The sequence below is a fragment of the Lepisosteus platostomus genome, chromosome 24 (genome assembly GCF_059453375.1).
Source record: "Lepisosteus platostomus isolate fLepPlt1 chromosome 24, fLepPlt1.hap1, whole genome shotgun sequence".
NCBI lineage: Eukaryota > Metazoa > Chordata > Actinopteri > Semionotiformes > Lepisosteidae > Lepisosteus > Lepisosteus platostomus.
Window position 1 is genome coordinate 5,528,846 of NC_142634.1, and position 9,112 is coordinate 5,537,957.

Genomic DNA, 9,112 nt, shown 5'->3' on the forward strand with positions numbered 1-9,112 from the left:
TGGGGAGCCAAGCCATGTAGAGCCTTAAAGGTGACCCTTAGGATATTGAACTTGACTTGAAACATGATGGGAAGCCAGTGCAAGGACTCAAGGACAGAAGTAATGACATCATTTGCTCACAGCCAGGTCAGGATTCTGGCTGTGGAATTCAGAACCTAGTGCAGTTTCTTCAGTGTGGATTAAGATACCCCACTGAGTAGGGTGTTTCAGTAATCAGTTCCAGAAAAGACAAATGTAACATTTTTCTTGTTTTCCTTTTGCTATTAATATTACTTTAATGGCCATTGGTTCAATTTTTGGGACGTTTTTCTGTGTAATTTAGCTTTTTAGTAGATAGTATAAAGAACAGGAATAATTAAATAATTCTCTCAAAATACATCTGTTAACTTCTGAAAGTTTAAATATGTTTCAAGTCTGCATTTAAAACAATCTATTTTAAAACAGAATTAAAAGGCTTTATTGTCTAATATATTTTGTGAAAATGAAGTGTTAAAATAAAGTGAATGTCTTTTCTTTAAATGTGTTAAATGGACTCTGATAACTTTTTCCATTCCTCTTTGTAACACATGGCATTTCTTTGAAATGTTTCTTTTAGGGATATGCCCGATCCTGGAAAACACACGGGAATAGGTTTTTGATCTTTGGTGCAATATTTCAACAGTTATCTTAGAACCTAAGTATTAGATATTTGTTGTGAGAATGTGCATGTCAACAATTGCCTGTTACAGCCTAATTACTAAATGTCTGTGTTGAGAACGAGCAATTCAACAGTGTGCCAGCCGGAATGATTCCTTTACAGGAAAGATCGAAAAACATGATTCTGCCTGTGTCTTTCCAGGATCTGCCTGCCCAGACTAAAAAACGGAAAGCACTTTTTAAGAAACGCCGACGGCACTGAAGGGCAAGCGAACATAACAGCTTTTCACTTTAACACAGGAGATACAGGAGAATGCATACAGCCTGCGGTAATATTTAATATGCTAAAGCGTTGTTAGAGTGAGAAGTTTTCGTAAGAGCCGCCTTCTGTCTGATGTTGTTATTCTCTTCAGCAAAGCTCGTAAAACAGCGGGATTTTCTTTCAAAATAGTCCTCAGGTTTGCTTTTGAAACCAGATTTCATTTAATGAAAAGAGAACAATGGAAGAAGCTTTTTTCGTTGGGTATTTTAGGTAAAACACAGCAACGTGTTTCATTCGCAGAAACATGCTCTTCAAACCGCATGATAACCAGGAACCGGTTTTAACAGATTTGGGGTTAATGCGTCAGTGTTTCTACTGTACTTACGTTGGTCCTACAAAATCACTGCTTGCGAATTAGTCGCCAAATATACCAACTATTTTCCCTACGAGAAGTTTCATATTCAGGCTTTCAGACAGAAACATTTCATACATGCAGCTTGGCTCAGATGCTAATAACGGTAACGGAAAAAAGGGAAAAAAAAGGTTTGAAAGAGTCCTCGGAGTCAAGACTGTTCGTCATTAATTAAATTCCACTGCTTCCTCGGTGACTCTGACCTATTTGTTTCGCCCAATTACGAAACCTCCGTCTTACTTAAATGGAACAGCCAATAAAATGTGAAATTAAAGTAATAAACTTTAAAATAGTTTATTTTGAAATAGCCTATTTCACAGAGACCTGGAGTTTCACAAAATGATCCTAAGTACTAATGAGTCATTGTCAAAGACACAAATACATTGTCTTTTATAAGACCAAAAACAACATTTTGACATTAACTTGACATTTTGACAATGACTAACGACATTAACGTGTCAGAAAGTTTTTTTACCCAGTTAAGAAATAAAAAAACGGCTGTAAAAACAGCAGGCAGCGAGATCACAATGTAGAACATATTGCTTATAGTTTGATGTTTGAATATACGGATATGTATTTACAGTATGCATATGTCTATATCTCAATATGTACCTGTGCAAGAATAGAATCGCTTCTTGATTCCTTTAGAGTTGATACAGTTCGTACCTTTTTCTCACTGGGGGACAGACTCTCCGCCACACCGTCTTCAGCACAGCCTCCCTGAGAGCGGGGCTCCCCTAGATGTACAGATTCAAGATCTGGGGTGAGTTTCCCGAAAGCATCGTAGCGCTAAGAACGTCGTAAACTCGCTCTTAAGATCGATCGTTAATTTACGAGTGTTTACCAAACTCCATCGTAACTAAAGTAGCACGTTAAATCCTTCGTAATCTACGTGCTCCCCGACCCGCTCGTTAATCACTAAGTGCTTCTTAAACTGGCTACCTCCTGCGCCAACCTTAGCGACAGAGATCGCCAGACAGAGCACATTCAATTCACGTCATGGGAATTCTACTTTAGTAGTAGTGCTACTTTAGTTACGATGGATTTTGGGAAACATTCGTAAATTAACGATAGATCTTAATATCGAGTTTACGATGTTCTTAGCGCCACGATGCTTTCGGGAAACTCACCCCAGAGTGCTTACTTAGCCTTATTATTATTAGTTATTGCTATGCATAGGTTACCTAACCTCTATTGGTATTCCAGAGCACTGAAAAGGCTGTTCAACAGTTATTTTTTTCCTTTGCGAGATTATTAAATTTAAGCACAAAGTCATCAAACACATAGTTTGAGCATTTCACAAGGTTATGTTTTCTTGTTAACACTGCCCACTCCTGACAGCCTGAGTAATTCACTCTGCTACGTTAACACAAAGGACTTTGAGGTAGAAGAATCTGTGACAGGCTGAACTGTGAGACGGTATTGAAAACGTAGCAGGAGAGAGAAAAGATCAAGCAGAGAAGGTAAAGAATAAAACGGATTACAAAGGCAACCAGTAATTAATTAATAAGAAAAAACACAATATTGTATGTAGTGCCTTTAAAAGTGGCATCTCAGAGCAATTTTCAGTAGGTGTAAAATAATGTTTGAAAACGTAGCAGGAGAGAGAAAAGATCAAGCAGAGAAGGTAAAGAATAAAACGGATTACAAAGGCAACCAGTAATTAATTAATAAGAAAAAACACAATATTGTATGTAGTGCCTTTAAAAGTGGCATCTCAGAGCAATTTTCAGTAGGTGTAAAATAATGTTTGGCGCACAGCAGGAGAAGGCCCATAGATTGTACACAGGGGACACGGAAAAGACCAGAGTCAGATTAAAGAAGTCTGCGAGGTAGGGAGTAGACAGATAATAAGTAATTAGGAATTGACGAGCAAAGCCATGTTGAACCTTATAGCTGATAATTAGGATTATTGAAGTTCACTCGAAATGTGAAAGGAAGCCAGTGCAAGGACTCCAGGACAGGAGTAATGTGATCGCTTGCACACAGCCTGGTCAGGATTCAGGCTGCTGAATTCAGTACCTGTTGGACTATGTTTGGTCTTGATTTACTGCCTGATTACCTTTAGTGAATAGGGCGTTGCAATAAGAAATTCTAGATAAGACAAATGTAACTTTTACATTACTGTCACTATCGAAATTACTTAAATAACTGTGTTAATTGGATAGATGTTTTATAACATATATATATAGATACAATTACATTCTTAGTATTGCCAGTACTAATCTTTGAATCAAGTCTCACACATATCATAACAGAGCCGTTGCTGTACCTTAGAGATGTGTCCATTTTATTTGGACACTAAACTGCAGTTGTGTGAAAACTGTAGTTGGGCGAATATCGTGATGGAAAAGTAAAATGAAACGTAGAACGAACTGGCTGCTCTTGTAAACAGTGAAGAGAGTCCATTTGTGCCGGTTTGAAATATCACATTACGAGACATATGCTAAATTTGCAAAGCTAACGATCCCCTCATGATGCGCTGTGGAAAAAAAAACACTTTTAAACTCTATGAGTGTGAGCGTTTACAGAACACGAGTCGATCCGACTGGCGCACTGCTACTGAAACACCACCAGACACTTACTAATCCGGGTGCATGCTATTAAACCAGACATCCAGGTGGGGCTGCACACTGGGGGTGGAGGGGATCCCCATTACCTGTAAAGCGCTTTGAGTGGAGTGTCCGGAAAATAGCTATGCAAGTGTAAGCAATTATTAATAATAATCTTATAATAAGAATAATTAGGACATCAAGTGAAATATTCAAACAGGCTTCTAATTTTTTCAGATTATATTTTCGGAAATCTTTAGTCACGTGCTATGTTTCCACTTTTTTATTTTTCACCATATACAACATAGAGTCCCCTTTCACATAGAAGACACATTTATAAAAAACATTCGTCTGCAAAAAACAATCACAGATATTCACATTGTCTCTCCCCCTGACTCGAGATACCCAGACCCGCTTTTGTGTAAATGAGTAAAACACCGTCACCGAGTGTGTTAAAGGGCGAGGCGGACGATATTTTCAGTTGCTCCTCGTTACACACAGTATTTCTTCGATATGTTTCCCGTTTCTTTTGGACTCTGGTCTTATCCTGGAAAACACACACAGAAATCGATTTTAGGATCTTTGGTGTAACACTTCAACATTCATCTTACAGCCTAATCATTAGATCTGTGTCGTGAGAATGAGCAACAGTTTGCCAGTCGGAATGATTTATTTACAGGAAAGATCTAAAAACATTATTCTGTCTGTGTCTTTTGAAAATCTGCCCAGATTTAGGAAAAGGGAAAACGCTTTATTAAGATACTCCGACGGCGCCGAAGGGCAAGCGAACATAACAGCTTTTCACTTTAATGTGATACAGGCGGAAGCATGCAGCCTGCGTTTTTAATATCCTAATAATTTTTCAGAGTGGGAAGTTTTCGTTAGAGCTGCTATCTGATCAGAGACAATCGTCATTAGTTTCATCAGCAAAAGTCGTAAGGGCGGCAGGATATTTAATTTGTCTTTCAAGTTCATCTTCATTAGGACAAAAATACTCCTCCTGTTTTCTTTTTAAACCATATTTCTTTTAATGAAAAGAAATGGAAGGAAAAACGTTATCCTTTGCATATTTTAGGTTAAACACAGCAACATGTTTCATACGCAGAAACATGACCTTCCAAAAGCACGATTACTAGCAACCGGTTTGAACAGACTTGGGGCTAATACGTCAGTCTTTTTCTACTGTACGTTCGTTGGCCTCACATAATCATTGCAGGGGAAATATTAACAAAATAAACTAAAATAGAGATTTTCCCTACATGCAGTTTTAAAAATAAGGGTTCCAGGCAGAAACATTTGATAGACGGATTTTGGCTCAGACGCTGATAACGATGACTGAAATGTTCATTAGAGGTGGTTACCTATCTGTAACAGGTTATACAGAGTTCACCTCTTTATTCATCATCGATTAAATTCCGCAGCTTCCTCGGTGACTCGGACCTATTTTCTTCACCGAATTATCGGTATCTCCGCCTTACGACAACGCAACAGCCAAGAAATCATGAAACTAAGACAAATGGTTAAAATAGAGGAAATTCCTAGTGTGACCGTGAGCACTCCAAACTTGCAATTTATAAATGTCCTAATGTACAATTAAAATTAATTGCCTGCAGTGTTAAAGTTTATTTTTTAATAAAATTGCCACATTTCACGGAAACAAAAAGAGCCAGATAGCAGCAGTAATTAGTCATGTCAAATCATGCTTTGTCGTTTACAAGAGCAAGAACAACGACACCACCTCCTGAGAAAGTTCAACCCAATTAAGAGATAAGAGGAAAGAGATCACGGCGGAGAATACATTTCTCATAGTCTGATATTTCATTCTTCCGACTGGCGCTGTCAAATATACTTCATTCCTTTAGATTTCATACAGTTCGTACCTTTTTCTCAGTGCAGGGCAGACTCTCCCCCACACCGTCTTCAGCACAGCCTCCCTGAGAGCGGGGCTCCCCCAGATGTACAGTCCGGGGGTACAGGTTGAAGTTAACCTTATTATCAAACTAAGAGGATCATGGGCGTTATTCTTGAACATGTATGTGGTCTTGGTAATTTCAAGCAATAGAGTACAGTAAAAGTAAGGACACCAGAGCGCCAGGAAGCAGACTACCACCACGATGATGAGTCTCAGGGACTCTTTCTTGCTGTCTCTCTCTGGACCCGGCGGCTCGCGAGCAATCTGGTATTTAGCGATGAGGTACAGTTTCACGTTCATCAGCACTTTCGCGATTATTACTGCCTGGATCGTCAAAATACCATAAGCGTTTAGTTTTGCAGCCACCTCGATAGTAACTACGTGTTGTATTGTCAAAAAGAAATAAGTGTAAAACCAACTGAATAAGCAAACTCCTATAACTACAGTCCTGGTTACATAACGACTGTAAGCATAAGGATAAACTACAGCAAGGAATCGGTCCAACTGCGCAAACAAGATCGTAAATAGGTTAACACCCAGTAGCGAAGACACTATGTAATAGGTTCCATTTTTGGACGGATAGCCCTCCTTCACATCAAACAGTCCGATGTAGTAACCGCCTAACCCATATAATGTGTCAGTTATGCTGGTGTTCAGCATGAAAATAAACCTGTTTTGAGCTCGAAGTGACTTTTTACAAAGAATGCCCAACACAACCGAGCCAGCCACGAGAACAGAGCTGGTAGAGATCAGGAAGCTGGTTATAAAAATGAAATAATCTGCAGTTTCCAGGAAATCCACCGCTAACGGCACAGTCAGGTTCAGCGCAATCATCGCGCAGTAAAGTGAGAGTCTGGACCTGCGGCGCTTGACTTTTAATGTGCGAAACTGTCTCAGCAGCAGATTATCCGCATTAACAAACTCACAGCTCATCTGGGGTTTAGGAACTCCCGAGAATAATTAGCTTCAGATGGTAAAATGCAGTTCGCATTTGTCACGGAAGTCTAGGAGGTGGATTCCCACCAGAATCACTTTTTTTACCAGGAATTTCTTACATTATTACTAATAAACGAACATGATTACAGAACCACGTGAGCTGAAATCAGTACTGCGTTGTAGTGAGAAGAAACTCTTAATGCACGTTCTTATTTTTATTAACGTACAATTGACTTCCTATTGACCGTGATGAGCACAGGTTGTTGAGTCCACGCGTATAAGATGAAAACTCAGTAAATGCAGGTTGTGTGCAGCTCTGTAAATGTGGATTCTCGTTTTTATATAATTATGAGGATCATTTTATTTGTAGTGTTTTTCGAGCAATGGAGAGCTCTTCACAATGCACACCCATGGCACAACAGAAAGAGAACCCGAATGGGGAATCAAGATTAAGACGGAAAGGCACATTATTTTTTAGGTTAAGTAAATTAGGTTTCATTTTTAGGTAAATTAAATTCAAGGTTTTAGTATTTTAGTCGGGTCTTCAAAATCTCGCACAGGCGAACAGAATCATTCTAACCTTAGACGTGCTTCACTCGTGTAGTAGTAAAAGCTTAGTCATTTTCAGGCTGATCATTTTCTGTTTTACGTAAGCGGAATAACCGTATTGACCACTCTCAATTTAACAGGGAGCGCAGGAGCAGTTGTGTTCTAAGGAAATTACCTCTGTGGTGCCTTTGACGATCACCGGGTTAGTAACACGTTACTCTAGTCTACTCCCGAAGGAAAATCTGTTATTATTTCACCGTCAGCAGAGCAGGAGTCCTTTCTCGTGTTTGTGATAAAATCCTATTTTTTGTGTGAGGCTTCTTGGATTGTTTCTCATACAGCGCATGTTACTTCATTTTGTTTCAAATGGGAAAAAAAACTATAACACAGCCAGTCGAGCTGCCGATCCAGCTCCACTGCCATGTCTGAACACTAGATGGGAACATAAGACTAAACAGTGTGTTCTGAACCGTTTCCTCTGAATCAGTAACTATCAGGACAAGGTGAATGTATGAGGTGAATTATACACTACTGTCGCGTCTGTACAAATATTTTTTTTTATGAACCTTGTAAAGAATTTCCTGTAGTTGTGAGGCCTTAAATCGCTAAGTGTAATTGTCTTTACGCGTTGCACCTTTGTCAGTTTCCAAGTTTTCTTTTGCATAATACAGAAAAATCACGGTTGTGACCTCTGACAGAAAAAAATGAATTTAAGAATAGTGCAAACATTTTGCAGATGTCTACCAATTCAGTTAAAAAACCTTATTTATCCTTGAGGCGGTAGGTTGAAATACTTTAAGAATATTTTAACATAATTTATAGAATAAATTGCATCAGGAACCTGATGCCACCTTCCACAACTTAGGTGATCTTCCTTTCCATTGTCTGGTCCCATCTTGTCCAGGCTCCCTGCTGTCTCCTCCCAATCCAGCCCTCGTTCCTAGTCACTGCCCCAGCCAGCCTGTTGTGGAGCAGGTGAGCCTCTGTTTGTTAAACAGCTTCTGCTGCTCTCCACTTCCTTCCAGTGCTCACTTCTACCCTGGCCTTGGATACTTTTGGGTCTTGAGTATCTGAACTGCATCACCTCTAAATTCATCTCTGGCCTGTGTCACCTTCAGCAACATCATCTTTGTGCCATGACCATAGACAGGGACACTGCTCCTGTCATTGGGATGGGAACTTCACAAATGAGAAGTGGCCACAGGATCCTGGGCAAAATGTCATGCTGTTATTCCCAGATCTCATACGTCCCTGGAAGTCCAGACCTGTCCACCGATCTCTGCCAGCCTTCCAGCTCTGTGTAGGCACCTTGGATTGATATTCTGTCTCTAAGGCTGCTGTCAAACATCTTACCAAGACTTTCCACTGGCTTCTTAGAGATGGAATTTGTTCCCCATGTAGACCTGGATGCTGCTGGATTGAATTTCATTCTGGCTCACCCACTCAGCTTTTCAAGTCCCTGCAGGATCCAGTGGCACCCTGGCACCACCTCAGTCGTGACTGTGTATACTGTACTTGGGCCTGCCCCTGTGCCTCCCTCTCTGTGACAGTATTTGGGCTACCCATTAATTTTCAAGCTGCTTTTAAAACAGATCCATCCATTTTCTAACCTCAATTCAGGGTCGTGAAGGGAGCCAGAGTCTATTCTGACAAGTAACAGGTGCAGCATCAAGGCGGGATAAGCCCTGGATGGGACACCAGTCCAGCACAGAACAGACACAGGCTCAGACACACTCACACTCACACCAGGAAAAATGTTTTCCAGAAGCCAAGTACACTTTCAGCATGCCTGTGGACTGTGGGAGGGAAACTGGAGCACCCAGAGGGAACTCATACAAACGCAGTGAGAACAT

General features: G+C 40.1%; 1 protein-coding gene across 1 annotated transcript; it reads right to left on the reverse strand.

Moving 5' to 3' along the window:
- Positions 1 to 4,259: 4,259 nt before the first annotated feature.
- Positions 4,260 to 6,624, reverse strand: LOC148641442 (allatostatin-A receptor-like). Its single transcript, XM_088618383.1, has 2 exons — positions 5,743 to 6,624; positions 4,260 to 4,409 (listed from the first exon to the last, which is right to left on the reverse strand). Exons 1-2 carry the CDS (start codon positions 6,606 to 6,608, stop codon positions 4,340 to 4,342), a joined length of 936 nt encoding a protein of 311 aa, XP_088474509.1. The 5' UTR covers positions 6,609 to 6,624; the 3' UTR covers positions 4,260 to 4,339.
- Positions 6,625 to 9,112: the final 2,488 nt, after the last annotated feature.